The following is a 21582-nucleotide window of genomic DNA, read 5'->3' as shown; positions in this document are numbered from 1 at the left end:
AATGCTCCAACTTTTTCTAAATGATCGCAACGTAACTTGAAAAACAAGAGAATAAAAAATAATGTTAAAATTGAATATTGAAAAGTTCCAGATTTTCAAATTGGAATAAAAATTATAAACTACAGTATCATCAATTGTTCATTTGGTGTTGTTATTCTCTCAGAATAGCATAAGATCTTCATTTTCATCAATTAGAATATAGGTTTTCAGTATAATTTTCTGTAAAAAAAATTGCCAATATGGCATTTGAAATATGTGGCAAATTTAGACCAAAAAATATTATAACTCCAAATGTATAGGGTTTATGAAAAATCCATTCTGAAGGGATTGTAGAACAGACAGCTGAGCACACAATGTCAAAATGGCGAGAATCTGTCAAAAACTGGAATTTTAGAAGCTCCTCAAAGTTGAAACTTTAGTTTCAGAGATACAGTAATTGAAGTTGAAGTTATCAACAATGAATAAAGTGGCTCTAATTCGTTAATTTAATTGTATGTTTTAATAAACATTGTTTGGCATTTGTACTTGAATATGTGAAAGTTGTAGGCCAATATGTGTTGAAATGAAGTCCAGAAAAATAACCTCCCAAATCAACAAAATATAGGGATAATTTTAATAATAATTATAATGATTTAGGGTATACTTTATATAAGGGAAAAGTCCTCGTCTGGTCCCTAATCATCAAAACGTCCTAAAGTGTCCAAGAAAATAGTTTTGAAGTCTGAGAAAAAATCGGCCTAAAAAATTCAAAGTCCCAGGTTCTGCAAATTGTGACTGATTTATTTGTCGACCAATTTCATTCTATCTTGACATAGTTAGGGAAGGATATGCACTCTCCGCGATGTAAAGGTTACAACAAAATCAGATAATAAACACAGGAAGAAAAACAACTAAAATCTTAAAAACAAAAAAAAACAAAACAAAAAATTCCCCTAAAAAAATATTTTTGGGACATTGATGAAAGTATCATACATTAACATTGGACAATGTATTTATATGATATATAACAAAATAGATCATAATACCATAGTTACTCATTATTATTTGTGTTATTATGTATTACTCACCAATGCTATAGAGGCACCAGCTGTATATCCACTTTGTGGACCCTTCTTACTACTATTCTTCTTCTTCTTCTTCTTTGTGTCGGGCACGTGCTTGCATCTCTTTATTACTGCATTATCCCTCAGTTCTAGTTATTAGGAGCTGTTCTCTTTATCAACAAAACGTTCTTATTTAAAAAAATATCATCTAAAATCAATTTCTGAAAACATTTTGATGAAAGTTTCACGATGCTGAAGCCAATAAGTTGGAGATTTGTTTAACCTTTTTAAGTTACTTTTACATAATTTGAATATTTTTTGCTTCCTGGCCTCCAATATGTGCAGTTTAAGGGTTAAAGAATCCTCGTGCACAATGATAACATAACATGATAAAAATGTGCCACTTTTAATTCATTTTATAACACTTAAAATTATTCCAGGATCCAGATCCCTTTGATGATCGCCACCCCGTGACTTCTGAACCAGAATGTGCCCTCGGTCAAATATTACGTGCTCTGTTTAAAAAGGATAATTTTGTGACTAAATTAGTCAATCACTATCTTCGTGAGAATTATTTTTCTAGTTTAGGACTGACCCAAGACTCGACCGATCTTAACACGGCTGCATGTCGCCTCTTGCTAGACCTGCTTTATGGCCTGGACATACCTCAGGTAAGTCCATGTTTAATGAACACACTTGTAGTGACAGTAAAAACATTTTAGTCTTAGTTCAAGGTGATGCTGATCCTTTTATAATGCCTTCCACACACTCAAGGTATCATAACGTAGTAATACTATCACACTGTAGTCAGTCACAGAAGTATTGTGTCCATGTCATAGACCAGCATGCTCTCAAGACTTGGCTAGTATCCAATTTGAAGTGGTTTTACCTAACCAGAAGCATTAGAGTTTGAACTTCCCACTTAATTGAGACTGATTCTTATTATATCTCAAGATGCAGCAATATTGCAGAGCTTTTTATTTTACTAAAACACCACAACTTTGATGCTGTGGTGAATAGTGTCAAAATGTTGGTGCATTAAGTGTGAGAAGAGGCATTTATGGCCTAAGAAACTGCTTCCACTCACTCCTATTGTTTGCCACTTTGCATGATTCTACTTTGTCATATATTCACTCACCATATCATACCATCCTCTCAACAATCCTCTATCACACCATCGTCTTTTCTTATTCACGGTACATCTTTTCTTTGTTAATGTTTATGAACATCCACCCATCAATTCCTTTCTCAATGGCCTTACTCTTGCACCAAACAGTGCGGCACAGCACTCCGTAGGTGTTTGTACACCACAGTTTTCCTTGACACTATCAGTGTTCTATCCATCGTACCTATAATGCATCTTAAACACTTCTTTTGTGATGTGTAAATTGGGAACATAGACTACTAGACTACTTGATATTGCCGAGGTATAATTGCTGGAGTAAAGGCAGAGGATTTGGAGAGAGAAAAATAATAAGTCAAATATTAAAGAAAATCTGCATTTATATAGTTAGCATAATTAAATTTAAATTGATCTTACCAACTTGTTATTAAGCTGGTTGATGTATCCAGAAGTCTATTAATGTTTTCATGTAAATGTTTTTATATCTGAAAAGCATAGTCCTTAAGCGTTCACTTAATTGCAAAAAGTAACAAGTTTAAATGCTTCACGAAGCAAAGTTGACAATTAATTGAGATCGAACATAATTATTGTCTACAGGTGTTTAATGAATCTGAAACAACCGTAATGAGACTCTTCTCGTGGTCGGAAAAGGGGCCGGAACCCCTCCGCACTTATGCCACTGGTCTCCTTGCAGCAGCCATGGACATTCCTGAGATTGCAGCTTCTTTCAGAGATTATAACACGCACCTTGTACCCATCATGTTGAAGCGTTTGTGGGATCTGAAAGATGAAGGTAAGTATTGTGAGATTTTGCCAAGACTTTTACCCATAGTATTTGTATAGAACCCATCAGGTAAAATCATTATTATTATTACCCATTTTCTACCTTTCATAGGTTGGGGGATAACCAAAAAGAAAGTATGAAATATGGCTTGTTGAATTAGAGGACGTGCCAGATATCATAGATGGTCAGTTAATGCAAACAATCCTTGTTTTTTCTATCATTGAGAATGTGTCTTACAAGAAGTGCTGGACAAACTGGGTTGTAGTGGATATGTAGGCCTTCAGGCTGCTCCAAGCAATAGCCTATTGGATTAAGTTATCACAAGCTGGGCTGGGCTTGGGGAGTAGATGTCCTGGAGCCCTCTCCAGGTATGTTCCAGGTATGCCAACATCTGGGTCAATAGTGCCACAGAAGGATGAAGGTGACCTGCAATATCTCGTTCATTGACGCCAAAGAAGTGGAAAGATACCTTGCAACATGTGGGGGGAGGGTCACAGGAGGGTGAGTGTTGTGTAACAATCACATTAACAGTAATGTTGCAGCTACTCCACATTCCTAGAAATTCTATGACAAATACTTAAAAGGTTCCCAGTAATTCCACATGAATAATTACACCAATACATGTGCCGAATAAAATTACATGTACTAAAAATGATTATCTGCAGCAACCCCACTTATCACTGCAACATATTCCCAGGCGGTTAATAAACCACTAATAACATCCAACAGAAGAAGCAAAGCTTTTTCCCATCACCCACATTACAAGCAGCCTGGAGCTGGGAGCCTGGTCAGGTGAACAAGGGATATAAAGCCACTCCAATCACAGCAGCAGCGACAAGTCATGCAGGCTCCATCGATGGTTAGGAACAGCAACACTTCTTCTGATGTACAATGAACTGCTGAACTTGATGCCATCATCTCTACTGCTACCAGCATTCAAAAAGTAGCATGCTATAGCTCAACCTGTCACAATGTTGGCATACATCACCAGCCTCTGTAACCAAATTGTCAATATGTGGTTAGTTACCATACTGCGTGTTTGTTGTCATCAATGACCAGCATTACATTGGTTACCCAGAGAGTGACAAAAACACCCACCCCTAACAGACAACTAATACCACAATATGAAGTTCTCCACCAGGTTTCCAGTGTACAGCGCGGAAGAACCAGAGCTATGGTTTACTCAGATGGAGGCCATCTTTGAACATCATGAGATTACATCTGACAAAGCCCAGTACACCTACACCCTGTCAGCACACCCCGTGGAGGCCTCTGCTGTAACCAGTCCCCCAACAGCAGAAACGCAGGCATGCACTGCACTAAAAGCTGCCCTCCTTCAGAGATGAAGACTCGTATTAAACAGCAACACCAACTGCTCACTGAGAAGACTTTGGCAAACAAGACATCAGTCCAGTTTCTGTACCATATACATTGTGGAGAAGCCTTGCCCCCAGCAAAGTTGTATGATCACTCTGGATGCAGTTTTGTCCAGCCCATGTGCAGCCAGATTTGTCTAGCTTTGACAACAACTATCCATTGGTGTGGTTGGCTGCCCTCTCTGACCAGCTGTTTGACACCAGGTAGTACTGGGATATTGCACCTTGCTGATACACACCAGACTCCCACAAAGGTGATTCTCACTCTCCACGGGTAGCCTGCAACTTGAAATTTATCTCCCAGTACACTACAGAGATCCTTGGTGTCAAGGGTGCTGACGACATAGCCAGTGCACCGTCTCGATCCAATATAAGCCTGATTTTGCAATACCTTGGTAATGTGGACTCAGTAATCATTAAAGCAAATGTGAAAATTGGGAATTTTGACAAATAAGAATGTCTAACACAGCCCTCCGGTTCATTGACATTTCCATAGCAGATGGCAACATAATTGCATGTAACACTTCTTGGTCTAGAACTATGAGGCTTTACATTTCGGCCCAATTTCACTTGAAAATTTTCTCAGCATTCCACTCCCATGCTCTCCCAGGGGTGCACACTACCCAGAGCTTACTAACAAAGCATGGCCAGGAATCAATGCTGATGATTGTCATTAGGCTCACTCATGCCTCCATTTCCAGTGGGAAAAGATAAATCACCATTCAAAAAGCCCCCCTGCCCCAATTTCCTTTATCCTCCAAATGTTTTGAAATGTTGCACTTAAGACATTATTGGACTGTTACCTGCAGCAAGTGAGTACTCATTCTTTCTCGCATGCATCGGCAAATTCTCCAGGTGACCTGAAGCATTCCCTTTGGTTGACATCACAGCAGAGTCAGAGGCAGAGGCTTTTTCCCTCCAGATAAGTCGCCTGTCTTGGCAGCCTCTCCGTCATCATCACCTACCAAGGATACCAGTTTGAAACACATCTATTGAAGGAACTCTTGGAATTCCTCAGCAACACTCACAGCCTACCACCCTGAGTCAACGGGATTATAGATCATTTCTATAGGCAACTGAAGGCTGCCCTAAGGGCTTGAGCATGCCCCTGACACCTGACTTGACACACTTTCTCTGGTCCTGCTCAGTGTCTGTTCGGCAACGAAAAAAAGCAACGGAGTTTCACCAGGAGATCTAACATTCTGGTTCAGCCTATGGCTTTCAGGTGCATTTCTAGCCGACACCACTTGCTGCACACCCAGACCCTATGTTTGTCCAAAATCTTTGAGTAGTTGTGGCAGGAATTCACCTGATAACCATGCCATCCAATGACACAGCCTACACACATGCCTATTCATTGCAGAGGTTACTGGTGGTCCTGGAGGTTGAAGGTGGCCTTCCAACCTGTGGGTTGTTGATGCCACAGGAAGGTCAAGGTAGTGATAAGTATGCACTAGTGTGCAACAGCTATTAAAGGCACACTGAAGAAAATGTAGAAATATTTTTTATATAAACATATACCATATTAGTCTTTGTCAGTATAAACTTAAACATCAGTTGACACACAAGAGTTATACTAATGCACAGTGGTCATTTGTTGAAGGTGGTGGGACAGAGGAGGAGAGAGGTTCAGGATGCAGTGTTCCCGAGCGCCCCTTTGCCCACCTCAACAGCGAGTCCATCAGTGCACTGCCTCTCACAAATGGAGAAGATGCTGACCACAAAACTGATCATGAATCCAGTCCTAAAAAGGTTAAAAGTAAGTAACGTCTTGGTCAAAGTGTACTTTGTGTGAATTCATAACAAATTATTGTCATAGTTTTTTTTAATATTTTCAGTTTTTCTCTTTATAATTTGACTGTTTATTGATGTAGCTGACTGCCCTCTACCACTTGGACTTGTCAGTACTGTACAGTGATAGGCACACAGTACAATTAGGTGAGTACATGTTGCAGGTCGGCAGCGTTCGATCACAGGTGGTCTTAAGTGGTTGGGCACTGTTGCTTCCCAGGGTCTAAGCCCAGATCCTTTCCCTCGTATCCCTTCCAAGTGCTATATAGTCATGCTGCCATAGTGCTTTTCCTGATAATTACTTTACCTTGCACCTGTCATATTATTTCTTGCATTTCAGACTCTCACCAAAGTACTACACCAACCAAAAATACCAACACCAGTGGGACATTCAACATATTTGGTTCTCCGAAGGCGTCACGAGACGTAGGCGATCCCCTGCTTAACTCCGATTGTTCTAACTCATCGTGGGCAGAGCTGAGTAGCTACATAGTGGGAACGTACCAAATGTATCCGATGACTCGTGATACCCAACAAATATTTGTTTTAAAATACCTGCGACCCATTGGTGAATACCAAGAGGTACGGTGAAACTCTTTTCTCGTATAATTTTTATTTTGAAATTTATAAAAATCTCTTGTAAACTCATAAGCAACAGCCTATGTTAATTAACATTTGTCATACTAATATCATTAATTAGAAGGATTTTGATTCATGAGGCATCATTGCATCCCAAAATATTCATGTGAAATAGAGACAATTTTGTTGGTATTATAATAAATTGATGTTAAATTCTTTATATCTAAGGATACATGAAGTTTTTGTTTAATACTGTATTTTGTTTGATATTTTTAGCTCTCATTTTGAAAGAAAAAGTTTGTAAATTATTTTATTTCTAATATTTTTAGATTTACACACTCCAAGGGGTTGAGTGCTTGTCATGCCAAAGTTGAATATCACTCTTGTTTGGATATTTGAAAGAGTTGGGTAAAAATACTCTTGCGAAAGGAGGTTACAAGTCGTCAGCATTATTTTTGTGAATCTAATCCTTGCCAATTAACTTTACTGGTTGAGTGTACTTAATGTTTTAAGGGTGTGTTTATCTTTCTCCTTTGCCAGTCCTTGGGTCACGTGTATGAGCACAATGCTCTTGAACTGATCTTCCACTATATGAACGTCAGAAAAACTGGAAATGCTCGTCTCTCTTTTGAAGGCTTGCGTTTCCTTGGATCACTTCTCTTTCATAAGAAATTTTGCCTAGAGTTTGTCAACATGGGCGGCATCCAGAAGCTGTTACAGGTTAGTTTTATTTGCTTTGATATGTGTCTCGACATGTAACAAAATAATGAACAAAATGTGTATTCAGTGGGTAATTAATTTTATCTAATTGTGTCAGTGTTTTTTATTTACCTTCATATATTGCACTCTAATTTTAATTGCTGGTTTAATGATCATTAATCCTTAAATGGCTCTCAATTGCTATCTCCAATTATCTCCTTTCCTCAAATTGCCAAACAGGATATTTTTGTTAATTTTGTGGAGTATTTAAAAAAAAATCATGTACAACATGATGTCAAACTTTTAATTAGCCGAGCCGTTTAAGGATTAGATATTTACCTATTTAGTACGTAATTATAGATTCTTTTATTTGTGTCAGGTCCCTCGTCCATCTCTTCCAGCAGATGGTGTAGCACTATGCCTCTGGTATCTGGCTTATTGTGAAGAAGCAGTTGAGAGAATCTGTCTCCTTCCAGATAATATACTCTCTGAACTAATCCGTTATGCCTTGTGGCTCTTAGAGTGCTCACATCAGTCGTCTAGAACGCATTCAGTCATGTTCTTTGGAATGGTCTTCCGTTTTAGAGCCGTTTTAGAAAGATTTGATGAGCAAGATGGCCTTCGTAAGGTTTCCAACATGGTCTCCACACTCTCCTTATTCCAAGATGTTTGGGAACAGGATTCATTAGATGAGCCCAATGAAGTGATGATGTGGCAGACGGTCAAGCAAGTTTGCCTAAGCATCAAACACTATTTTGAGGCTCACCTCTCCCTTAAAGTCCAGCACTTGCAAAGGATGACAGCCAGAGAACACAGCTCGGCATCTCAACACTCGTCACCAGCTTACAAGGTCAGTTTTACAAGGTCTTCTCACGATTACGAACAAAACATACTTGTTTGCTCGTCAAAAAAAAGTGTGTTATATTTGATGAATTTGATTCCTATTTTGTTTGTAGGCAAATGTAAGATCTGTAAGGTGTATTTGACAGAATGGTAGATGCCTAGATAGCAACATTATGGGGGAAAAACAGTGTAGTTGCCGACAAATGCCACATTGGCTAATGAGGCTGACCAGTTGCCAAAAGCATGCATCTCCACCTCGATATCAAACGACACCAGGACATATTGCGAGATTATGCTACCTTGCACATAAGTTGTTCATCTTTACATTCAGCCGTTCCCAGGTCATAAACCACTAAACCAATCCCAACAATCATATGGGCTAAGCAATAATGACCCGAGCAAATAATAGTGACTTTGACCTTAATTACATAATCAATTTTTGTTCATTAGTTGCTAATTTGAGAATACAAGCTGGATGTTAAGTGTTTAGGTTACAGTATAGCCAATAGTTGCATAAAAAAGACATACTTTATACAGTATATTCTGTCTTCATGCTGATGCCTCCCCAACACTTAAAAGTGGTATACCAAATAACAAATAGTGTTTAGGTTACAGTATAGCCAATAGTTGCATAAAAAAGACATACTTTATACAGTATATTCTGTCTTCATGCTGATGCCTCCCCAACACTTAAAAGTGGTATACCAAATAATAATGTTTGCGCTAAGTCAAATATTGAGACTACTTAATGAACCAAACACCATTAGGATCCAGACATAGTGAAAGTAACCAAATGCTCAATCCCAAACACATTATTTATTTTGAAGTCACTGCACTTGCCTAATGATGCTTGCAGGGTGTGGGGGGGGGTGGGCTTCAGTTCTTTGGTCCCAAAGTTGTTTTGCACAGAAAGTATATGAAAATAATTGGATACCAGAGTCATGTTGAACTCCAGTTAAACATGATCATGAAGGCCATAAACAAATTTTACCATTCAAATTCAATGTAGGATTTTGTGCACTTTTCCCAGCTTACCAGTGGATAAGAAAAGAGGACTAGTCAGTGTAGAGGGAAGAGTGCACAGATATCTGGAGTGGGAGTTAAATTATTTTAAATACATTAGTCTTGAGAGCTTGAAAGAGGAAGGAGGAGTTTTTTTTTTTACATTTACACGTAAACCATATTTGTATATGTTGGCATGTATGCCATACTTGTGTATGTCGGCATGTATGCCATACTTGTGTGTGTCGGCATGTATGCCACACTTGTGTGTGTCGGCATGTATGCCACACTTGTGTGTGTCGGCATGTATGCCATACTTGTGTATGTCGGCATGTATGCCACACTTGTGTGTGTCGGCATGTATGCCACACTTGTGTGTGTCGGCATGTATGCCATACTTGTGTGTGTCGGCATGTATGCCACACTTGTGTGTGTCGGCATGTATGCCACACTTGTGTGTGTCGGCATGTATGCCATACTTGTGTATGTCGGCATGTATGCCACACTTGTGTGTGTCGGCATGTATGCCATACTTGTGTATGTCGGCATGTATGCCATACTTGTGTGTGTCGGCATGTATGCCACACTTGTGTGTGTCGGCATGTATGCCATACTTGTGTGTGTTGGCATGTATGCCACACTTGTGTGTGTCGGCATGTATGCCACACTTGTGTGTGTCGGCATGTATGCCACACTTGTGTGTGTCGGCATGTATGCCACACTTGTGTGTGTCGGCATGTATGCCATACTTGTGTATGTCGACATGTATGCCATACTTGTGTATGTCGGCATGTATGCCATACTTGTGTGTGTCGGCATGTATGCCATACTTGTGTGTGTCGGCTTGCCATACTTGTGTGTGTTGGCATGTATGCCACACTTGTGTGTGTTGGCATGTATGCCACACTTGTGTGTGTCGGCATGTATGCCACACTTGTGTGTGTCGGCATGTATGCCACACTTGTGTGTGTCGGCATGTATGCCATACTTGTGTGTGTCGGCATGTATGCCACACTTGTGTGTGTCGGCATGTATGCCACACTTGTGTGTGTCGGCATGTATGCCACACTTGTGTGTGTCGGCATGTATGCCACACTTGTGTGTGTCGGCATGTATGCCACACTTGTGTGTGTCGGCATGTATGCCACACTTGTGTGTGTCGGCATGTATGCCACACTTGTGTGTGTCGGCATGTATGCCACACTTGTGTGTGTCGGCATGTATGCCACACTTGTGTCTGTCGGCATGTATGTCATACTTGTGTATGTCGGCATGTATACCATATATTTGTAAATGCCCTACTTAGGTTTTTTGGTATGGTTAGTGTTTATAGAAAGTTTAGGGAGGTTTCAGAATTAAAAATATTTATTCTTTATGCCAATGTGCATTTCACTGTTCAAATGAGCAGGTAGAATGTATCTTTACACTTGGGCAAAAACTAGGAAATGGGTACCTTCCCACTCCTCTCGCATGAGAAACGACAATATTTAAATATACCGTATATAGGTTATTTACAGTAGGTGCTTTGTGGGCAGCAGATGAAGTAGAAGTAGACAAGCTGACTTATGTTGTGAGAGTTGTAAGGGTGCTGGATGGATCAAAACATAAATTATATAAATGTATAAACTGCAGTATTAAATAATTAATTGCAACCTTTCCACCACTGCCCACTGGGTAAGGGGGAAAGTGGTTTGCATCTACCCTCAGGGGGTCCACTTCCACCAACAGGATGGGCAGGGGAGGGAGGGGAATTATCAGGGGAAAGTGCCAAGCCATTACGACTATATAGCACTGGGAAGGAATCAGGGTAAGGGTTTGGGATGGGACGGGGGGAAGAAATGGTGCCCAACCACTTGGACGGTCGGGGATTGAACACCGACCTGCATGAAGCGAGACCGTCGCTCTACCGTCCAGCCCAAGTGGTTGGACAGGATGGGTAGGGGGTTTATAATAACTGAACTAAACTATTGAGGAATTAAATTAAGAAAATTCATACTTTAAATTATTTTTATGTACTGTACTTTGATGATTTCTTTGGTAGCTGTTGTATTTGTAGAGATATACACTATAGATTCTGAAAATTTAGCTTAAAAGATAATAAAATTGTCAACCCTATTAAGTTAATAAAATGATGTAGACAATGAGTCACAATAATGTGGCTGAAGAAATGATGACCACACCACAACTCAGAAGATTCAAAAGTGACGGCGTTTCGGTCTGTCCTGGACCAGGACGGACTTGATATAATGGTCCAGGACAGACCAAACCGTAATCGCTTTTCCATCTTCCGAGTTGTGGCTTGGTCATCATAAAATGATGTAATTTGACTTGAGTATTAAGTAATAAGAACTGGAAGCATACCTAGTTTATTATAATAAAGCTGTCAAGATAAAAGTTTTATTGGTGGAGGATGTAGCAGGCAGGCTATGGCTCCTCAAGAAGTATTCTTAGAGCTCATGGTATTGACCACCGAGATTAATCAGGATATGATATCGAGTTGGATAATAGTAGAAGATTTCTTAGTTTTTTATATACAGTGTACTGTATAATAATAGTTATATGCAAAATCATCATTATAGTGGATGACTGCTCATAATTTTTTGTGTGGATTTTTGCATTTGCTGTTTCTTAAATGTGGGAAGAAAATGTTTGTTATAAATTGTGTAATCGACAGGCGGTGAATGTGACGCCTGAAGTGATAGAACGTAACATAGAATACCTATTGGAAAACCTGCCCTTCAGAGCAAGATGGAAACCTGTAGAACAGTTTGTGTCTTTAAAAGGCCTACAGCTGTTGCTGCAACTAGTGGCCATGGTGCTCAATGAATCCTTCAGTCCGAAGTAAGTATTTTTCCTCCTCTGTGCTCTCTGCCCGTTCTCTCAACTAGCCACTTCATAAAAATGTAGCCGTTTTGTTTAACATTATACTTAGGAACCCAAGCAACCCACATAATGTACTGTTTTGAGATTGTTGTATAAAAATCATCAGCATTACTGTGCTTCCAATTCTTACATTGACTAATCCATTAAAATGTTGCATTTTAATGGATTGGTGTGTGTGTGTGTCTTATGAAATGTGACATTTTAGGAGAGTATGGGGTTGGTGCTGTACCTTGTGCACATAGTTTATATTTACTTGCCTTTTATTTTGATGCCTGTATGCACACCCATAATACTTGGTAATTATTACATCCAATAAGTATGGAAACTTAATCATTGAAGGTAAATAAAATGAGTGTTTCTCAACATTATATCTTGTGTAATTGGGCCAGTTTTTGGTGCTTCTGGACCCTATCTCCTGTTTACAACATTGCACCTATTGGAAATAGTGTTCAAGAGTTTCAACTGATGGATATACTGTACAATTAGAAATGTATTCCTATCATACTTTGACTCCCTAATGAGCCCCCATATTCTATAGTGCTGATTCAGTTCAAGATAATTTGCTAAACACCTCTAAAGGATACCTTATCAACTGGGCTGTGACTTGTACATCAGACTGTGAGCAGCTGAGCAGCTGCGTCTAATAGCCTAGTTGGCCAGACCGCCAACGAGAAGGCCTGGTCAAAGACTGGGATTTTGATCCACAAAACCAGCAAATACACATTCACGTTTCCAAGAACACATGCCCCATGCTAAACAGATTTTGCCAGAATACATTAATGCTGCATCAACCCATCCAAGCTCTTTTGTTTGAAGTAATAGCTTACGAAAACAAATATTGTGGGTAAGGATGATATAAACAATAAATACTTTCCACGCAAGAAATCTGGTTTATGTTGAGAGTGGTGGCATGGACCCCAGAGCAAAGCACATTGTACACCTGGTCTTATAAAGTAGTGCGGTGCTGCTGTGGATGACTGCTGGAATTTGCCAATATAGTGTGTGTGACTGGTGCATCGCGTAGACGACTAATATTTTATTTATTTTTATCTATATCTTGAATTGTTGTTCACTTTTTTCTCCGGGTTGATGCCTCCCCGCTCAATGAAAGTGGGCAGTGGAGTGATGATAAGGTCTGCATGTCAGCTATAACAGTAACCATTGTGCCTCCCCACTAGGATGGAGACCGCAGTGTTTGCACTGGACACACTGTATGTGTGCAGTGTGATGCCAGCCGTCCAAGGTGCCCTGTGTGATAAGCTAACCATTCCGGCCAGTGACGATCTTCTTCAGACGCTCGACCCTCAGGTATGGTTTATTCTTAACTTTAACATGTGTGTGTAGCTACTGTTTATTCCTGCTTTTTTCCTATAAAGTCTGATGATCTTGTGAATTATCAGCTGATCTCAAAACACATTACAAGGTTAGGTGGACATTAATAGGAGCTGCCTCCTATGAGCCAACAAGTTTTCTGCACCTTTTTTCATTCTAATATTCCTATGTTCATTTGATCATATAATGTCAACGTTGCCAAGTGAAGTACCTAAATACTGTATACATTTCTCTGTTTTGAGAAATGTGTGTTTTGTGTGTGATTATGCATATTATCAAAATAATCCTCAGACTCCTCTCCAACTATTATGGTGCAAATAGCTTCATATCCATTGTGATAAATGGGTGGGAAGATTGATGGGGCTGTTCATTGACCCCATCATTCATTGAAGATTGAAATGGGTCATTCATTGTCCTCACCTTTTTAAATGTCCCGTCACTAAAGGCAAGAATGTCTTGGCTCTGTTGCTTATACCTGCCTTGAGCTTTAGGAGTAAAGATATTGTCTTATAGCTATTTGGAAATGTGTAAATGAAGAATAAAAGTGTAAATGTTGGAAGTACTTAACCACTGCACTGCACAAACTGCAATATCATTGGAAAGGGATGGGTTACCTTGAGGTTACCTTGATGATTTGGGGGCCTAGCAACCCCGCGGCCCGGTCATCGACCAGGCTTCCTCGTTGCTGGACTGGTCAACCAGGCTATTGAACATGGCTGCTCGCAGCCTGACGTATGAGTCACATCCTGGTTGATCAGGTATCCTTTGTAGGTGTTTGTCAAGTTCTCTCTTGAACACTATGAGAGGTCGGCCAGTTATGCCCCTTGTGTAGTGGAAGCATGTTGAACTGTCTCGGGCCTCTCAAATCTACACAGTAAAATAACAACGTACTGGAGTGAACGATATGGAAGAAAATGCAGAATAGAACCAGTGAAGAGCAGGGGTGCCATAGGCACAATCGGAGAACATTGTATAAACATCAGAGGTCCCCGGTTGTTCAACACCCTCCCAGCAAGCATAGGAAATATTGCCGGAACAACCGTGGACATTTTCAAGAGGAAACTAGATTTATTCCTCCACGGAGTGCCGGACCAACTGGGCTGTGGTGGGTATGTGGCCCTGCGGGCCGCTCCAAGCAACAGCCTAGTGGACCAAACTCTCACAAGTCAAGCCTGGCCTCGGGCCGGGCTTGGGGAGTAGAAGAACTCCCAGAACTCCATCAACCAGGTATCAACCAGATAGTTCTTCCTTGAACACTGAGGGGTTGGCCAGTTATGTCCCTTGTGTGTAGTGGAAGCATTTTGAACAGTCTCGGGCCTCTGATGTTGATGGAGTTCTCTCTCAGGGTACCTATTGCACCTCTGCTCTTCAACAGGGGTAATCTACACATCCTGCCATGCCTTGTGGTCTAGTGTGATGTTTTTTCTGTGTGCAGGTTTTGGACCAGCCCCTCTTACTATTTTCCTTGTGTAAACTATTTTATTATGTATCTCTCCTGCCTGCGCTGAAGAGAATTCAGATTTAGGGGTGCACTGGGTGTAAAAATATCTGTGTGAACTGCCAACCCACAGAACTGCTGTGGTGCTAGGCTGTCGTTGGATCGTTGTTATGAGATTATAAACTCGCCACACCAGTTTAGTGGTTCCTTATGAGCACAGTAATGTTGATAGTTGCATATAATGCATCTGTGTATAGTGTATTAACAGCAAAAACAGTTTTATTGTTCAAAAAATATAATATACATGTCACTCTATATGAGCACCATATTTTTGAGCATAGCAATGTTCCACACATGTAACTACATAAATTTCTCAAATTAAATACTGTACTATTGAATAATAATACTGCATAAAATGAGGTATTTCATTACATTCAAAACTTTTTTCATTAGCTAAGTCATATAAGGATTAATCATGATAAGATTCATAAGTTCACCTGGTGTATCACACACAGCAAAACTTGATCATGGTAATTTCAGATTTGCTTGTTTATTTCTCTTGCAGGAAGTTCCAGGCTATGCCGTGTTGGTTGCATGTATTCACGAGAACACGCAATCCATGACAACGTCTCCCGAAGTGCAGAAGGCTGCGCTTAATGTCCTCATCAACTGTCTCTGCGCGCCAATTTACCGGGTAGGTTTCGTCAGTGAGTTTTGGCAATAATTTATGTAGAATTACATAAATAATAATATGCTATTAACATTTAAGTGTACAGGTTTGTAAAGAGTAAATTATGATTTGTTAATTAACAATTTGTACATATTTGTAAATAAATGCAGAATTCAGAGTGAGTCTGGTTGAATTTAAGGTTCTTAACTTATGGTAGGTCAAATTACATGCTGTTATAGATGGCATTTCATAGTAAAGTAGATAAAATGTTAGACTTACGGGTAAAGGTCCGGGGAAAACTGTGGGAAGAGTTAAACCTCCCGACACTGGAAGGAAGAAAAAACAGAAGAGACTTGGATTGTAATATATTACTGATTCTCTCCATTATTTAGTAAGACAATATGACTTATTTTATGCCAGTGTGATGTACTGCATGTTAACAATGTTGAGAGTATTGTGTTGCATGATGTGCCTGGCGACAGTGCCTAGGTTTACCTTGAGTGTGAGATGTGCCTGGCTACAGTGCCTAGGTTTACCTTGAGTGTGAGATGTGCCTGGCTACAGTGCCTAGGTTTACCTTGAGTGTGAGATGTGCCTGGCTACAGTGCCTAGGTTTACCTTGAGTGTGAGATGTGCCTGGCATACGCTGGGTATACCTCCCATGATTGGCTGCATTAAAACATATCTCTCCATATGATTTTACTATTTTTTTTTTACTTGAAATGTATTGATTGTTGTAATTGTGGCACTGAGGGTTTTCTTGTCCTAAGGCAATTGATGTATTGTTGACTCTACAGCCTGGGAGTAGTGTCAGCAGACACAGTACGTCATTAACCCCTAATAAGAAGAAGATGAGCAGTGGTGAAGATGTAATCAACAAGGCTTGGGATTGTGTGAGGACAAGCAATGGTATTATGGTATGTATTATTGTGGTTGTTGTGTTAAATCGTGGTGTTCACAAGGGTCGTAGGTTTCAGTTCTTTGTTTCACCGACTTTTGTGGCAGTCACTGATCAGCGTCAGTGGTTACACAATACATTGTACATATATATATACTGTATATCTTTTTTTTGTCTCTCCTACTTTGGCAGGGTAAGATAGCTGCTATAGAAACTAGTGTTATTTAACACTTAACCACTGAAGTTGATTAAGGTGGGCTTTTATAAGACCAAGTCATAGATCAGTCTCCGTGGTGTAGTGGTAAGACACTCGCCTGGCGTTCTGCGAGTGCTATGTCATGGGTTCGTATCCTGGCCGGGGAGGATTTACTGGGCGCAATTCCTTAACTGTAGCCTCTGTTTAACTCAACAGTAAAATGTGTACTTGGATGAAAAAACTATTCTTCGCAGCAGGGGATCATATTCCAGGGACTTGCCCGAAACGCTACGCGTACTAGTGGCTGTACAAGAATGTAACAACTCTTGTATATATCTCAAAAAAAAAAAAAAAAAAAAAAAAAAAAAGTTACATCACATATATTGTATATAATTTGAGCCTTACATAGTCAATCTTGGGTACAAGTCCAGTATATCATCATAAAGTGTTCTGATATTCAGATAGTATTTGCAGAATTACGCATATCTCATCCCAGGAAATGAAAGTCAGCCAGTATGAGACATTCTACAATATAATTTTCAAGGGAATTACATGTTTTCTCTTTCACAAAGTTGAAAGAGAGTAGCCTTGTATGTGTATATCCCAGGCATATTCTGGCCATTATAATATCACATTGCAGAGTTCTTGCTCTATTAGTCCCATGTACAAATGTCTCCTCACGGTATTCATCATAATGTTTAATGCTACAGATACCAAGTTTTTGTGAATTTGTTAAGTCAGTAAGATTTTCATCAGACATTTGTTACGTATTCCCTTAGTCACTGCTAATGAAACATCCATAATAATTTCTACTACTGGTCTACTACAGTCTGTCTTTGCAAACATGCCAACAGTATCATGCCTTGAGATGCCAAACACTGAGAAGTGATTGCCACTCACATGCAATCCTGCTATTCCAACAAAATTTCACAAATTTAAGTGCCTAGGCTATAATATACACCAGTAAACAATGTTAGTGAATATGCTTACAAAGGTGCATAGTAAAATTAAAAGGAGAGTAAGCGGGAACCTCACGAGGGGATTTGATCTGGTTTAGAGTCCTAGCCAGGGAGGCGCTACTTCTTAACTGTTTGCCTCTATTCAATAAGCAGTAGTAATTGATTACTTGGTTGTAAACCTATTGTCAGGTTGTGTTCCAGGGAAAACTAGTGGGTAAGGCCTCTAAGCCTGGTAACAGGAGCCAGAAGTTATCTGTTTCTGTACTCGCCTGAGTATTAAAAAAAAAAAAAAAAAGCATGCATTGTGCGATTTTTCACTGGGTTGAAGTCCTGTGAAGGGAGGATCAACTGGGCACTGACACTTAACTGTTTGTTCCTCTTCACCCAGCTGTAATTGGCGACCTGGTTATAAACTGACAAGTAGGTCATCTTCCAGGGAAAATTAAGAAAAGCTAAGGTATAAAGCCTCCTTGGCAAACTTGTGCTGTGGACGGTATGGACTTAAGGCTGTAAGTGGAGAAAAGAACTCAACAGCAAAGGAAACTACAGAAGGCCTATTGGCCCATACAAGGCCTATATATATATCCATCCCAATTCTCTCCTGCTTCAAGTTAGCCTCTAGAACACTTGAATGGTGCAAAATGTGGTTTGCATATCTAAACAGTGCTACAGAGAGATGGGACATCACTTCCGCTTCTTGAGCCGTAGCCATACTATGAGCAGACGGATAACCATTTATATCCGCCAAATCTTTAATGGTAAATATAATAGAGATTGTATACATCTGCATCTTTCTTAAAGATAATATTGTACCATGGAACCGCGGTTGCCGAATGTCCCTCTTTATGAATTTTTCGGGATACGAGCTCAATTGTTTCGTAAAATTTGAATCGGTTATGAGCTTTGCCTCGTTTTGCAAGTTTGTTAATACAGGTATGGGTCAACTGAGCGCGTGGTTCCTGGTGGCATGGATGACGGCGCTTTAGTTTATCAGTGCCTCCCGCCTAGTGACGATTGCGCTTGAATTCTTTGTAAAGAATTTCTTTGTTTTTTTACTTTTTTGAAAGTAAAATACTAATACCTTCCAAATACTAACACCTCTCCTCAGCCCCCCTCCTCCTCACCGTCTTCCATACGCCAACAAGAGTCATCAATAAAGATAAGCTATAACTTGTACATACCATAGTACAAAATATTTATGGGTATTATGTATGAAATGTATTTTTGAGTTAATATTTTTGGGAGTGTGGAATGGATTAATTCAATTTACATTATTTCTTATGGGGAAGTTTGTTTCGGTTTGCAAATTTTTGGTTTACGAGCCGTCTCTGGGAACGGATTAAATTTGAAAACTAAGGTACCACTGTGTATAAAGGAGTCCATTTGCATTTTGCTCAATATACAGTATAATGCAGCTCGCACTTTTCAGCATCCTAATAGCTTTATAACAGAGCTTAAAAAGCTCAATACATGTACAGTACTCTAATGTTAAACTGGCAATAATCAATATTACACGATACATATTGGTATTGTTACAAATGTAATTCATAATTATTTTCTTTGTTTGATATGAACACTTTCATGTTCTAGTACTTGCTGAACGTTCTCCACAAGAAAATGCCCATCACAGATGCTGATTGCATCAGAGGACTCTCATGCAGAGCTCTTGTGGGACTCTCGAGAAGTGATGCAGCACGACAGATCATGAGCAAGCTGCCTATCTTCACAGCTGGACAGTTGCAATGTGAGTGCACTTGTACAGAAATAAGTAGTTGAGAGTAGCAAAATTGTTTATTCATTTTACTCATCAATAAACCCATACATGTCATTGAGTGGAGGGCCTCTTAGTTTTCTAAGCAGATCTTTCTGTTGCTTCTTAGGGTAAGGTCCGTTGTGTCCATACAACAGGATCACGCAACATGTAAAGGATCTCGGAATAATGAAGTCTGACAAATTAATGTTTATTGAACATATCAAAGCAAATATAGCATCATGTAGAAAATGATAGGGTGCATTATGAGAACCTTCAAATCCAGGAATCCCATCGCAATGTTCATAATGGAAATGTAGAATGGAACCAGTGAAGTGTAGAGGTGCCATAGGCATTCCTACAACACTGTATGAATATCAGAGCTCCATAATAGCTCAGTATTTTTCCGGCAAGTATAAGAAATCTTGCTGATACAAAAGTGGAAGTCAAGAAAAAAAACTGGACACTTTTCTTCAAAAAGTGTCCAGCCCAGTTGGTCCTGCACTTCAAGAAGTGCCGGATCAACCGGGTTTAGTGGATGTGTGGGCCTGCGGGCCATTCCAAAAACTTCCAACAGTTAAAACAAGTTTCAGCAGCAGGCGGCTGTTGGAACTATGTTTTAGGTTCATTAAAACATCCTTTTTACTCAAAAAGTAATCCTTAATTTGCAAAACAAGAAAATAAGACAAATTTAAAGCATTTCATTACCCATCACAGGTATATGTTATATACAGTTTACAATACAGATTTTAATCCTTTTTTACAAATATAATTACGCTGCAATAGTAGTTCAAGTGAAACAAAATAGATCTTTGTTTTATAATGGGTTGGTTTCCAGCTCAGGAAGTAGAACTCCAAAAACCCTCTCCGTGTATGCCATGGCTTTAATGAAAAAACAATCTTTAACCTACATAATGCATGTGTAAGTGAATAATAAAAAAAATATTCATATTTGAAACCCATGACACTTACACAGATGTCACAATAATGTAGCTGAAGGTACGATGCCCTAACCGCACATCAGAAAATAAAGAAACGATGATGTTTCGGTCCATCCTGGTATTGGCGGTACATAAAAAACACTCTTATATTTCAAATTACTTTGTAAATGCAATTAACATTGTACAGTATTTTGTGAGGGAAAATCAGTAGGAGTCATGAGGATGATTTGACTATGCTATGAGTACAGTACTCCCATTGTACTGTATTTTGTATACCCTATAATAACAAATGTATCCACATTTTATAACTTCACTATATAATCATACCTTTCCTCAGTGTTACACATGTGATCATTTCATACCCTTTAAATATCTTGTGATAGACTGTGGTAAATAATTTTGCCGGTTTGGTGCCGTCTTTTGATAATTCGTTCCTTCCTCTTTCAGTGTTAATGAAAGAACCAATTCTGCAAGACAAAAGGATGGAGCACGTGAAGTTTCAGCGTCATGCCCTGGAATTGATTAAAGCGGTGTCGGGACGCACTAAACATGAAGGAGACGCTTCCACAGACATTTCCATGCAAAGTATACACAGGGTAAGTGTCGGAGCATCTATACTATTGTACGGTCCCAATATTTATTCCTAGATTCATCACATTCTTGTGATTTATTGTGCAATCATGTTTTAATTCTTTATACCCTATTGTCTTTATTTTAAATTATTATTAAACATCTTATAGTTACATATACAGGTAGTGTGTGTGTGTGTGTTTATGTATGTGTATGTATGTATATATGTGTGTGTGTGTGTGTGTATATATATATATTATATATATATATATATATATATATATATATATATATATATATATATATATATATATATATATATATAATATAATATTATGCCAATAGGCCTTCTGTAGTTGTCTTAATTTTTGTGTTTTTATAATTGTTGTTGTGTTTAGGTGTGACGGCTTGTTTAGTGTTGTAATGCTTGAGTGCTGTTGGGCTGAACCTGTAGCCTGCATCCATTGTTTGTGTGTTGTGTTTGCAGGCTGATGTGGTGGCACAGACCAGAATAAGTTTCAATAAGAAGCAGTTGTTGCAGCTGATACAGACGCACCTGGCTCAAGAGGGTTATGAAGCTGTGGCGATGGCTCTCCAACAGGCAGCCCATCTTCCACCCCTTCCACCTTCTGTACCCCACACCTCTATGGGACCACCTACCAGGAATATGGTCACTCCTCCGCCATCTGTCAGAGCAGTGAGCAC

At 39.4% G+C, this 21582-nt stretch overlaps 1 protein-coding gene across 7 annotated transcripts in view; it reads left to right on the top strand.

Moving 5' to 3' along the window:
* The window catches only part of mahj (LisH and WD40 domain-containing protein mahjong), a 55685-nt gene that overhangs the window by 5578 nt on the left and 28525 nt on the right, over positions 1–21582 (top strand). For all 7 annotated transcript variants that reach the window (XM_045736993.2, XM_045736995.2, XM_045736990.2 and 4 more), the window contains exons 3-15: positions 1484–1714; positions 2764–2959; positions 5930–6085; positions 6458–6699; positions 7237–7416; positions 7775–8245; positions 11915–12081; positions 13302–13431; positions 15459–15587; positions 16361–16480; positions 19207–19360; positions 20755–20903; positions 21365–21574. In XM_045736993.2, coding sequence (XP_045592949.1) covers positions 1484–1714; positions 2764–2959; positions 5930–6085; positions 6458–6699; positions 7237–7416; positions 7775–8245; positions 11915–12081; positions 13302–13431; positions 15459–15587; positions 16361–16480; positions 19207–19360; positions 20755–20903; positions 21365–21574 — 2535 coding nt within the window. The remainder of the gene's footprint in view (positions 1–1483; positions 1715–2763; positions 2960–5929; positions 6086–6457; positions 6700–7236; positions 7417–7774; positions 8246–11914; positions 12082–13301; positions 13432–15458; positions 15588–16360; positions 16481–19206; positions 19361–20754; positions 20904–21364; positions 21575–21582) is intronic.

This window comes from Procambarus clarkii, chromosome 18, assembly GCF_040958095.1.
Source record: "Procambarus clarkii isolate CNS0578487 chromosome 18, FALCON_Pclarkii_2.0, whole genome shotgun sequence".
In the NCBI taxonomy this organism is placed as follows: domain Eukaryota; kingdom Metazoa; phylum Arthropoda; class Malacostraca; order Decapoda; family Cambaridae; genus Procambarus; species Procambarus clarkii.
Note: the sequence above shows the minus strand (reverse complement) of the source record. Positions and strands in the feature narration are given on the sequence as shown.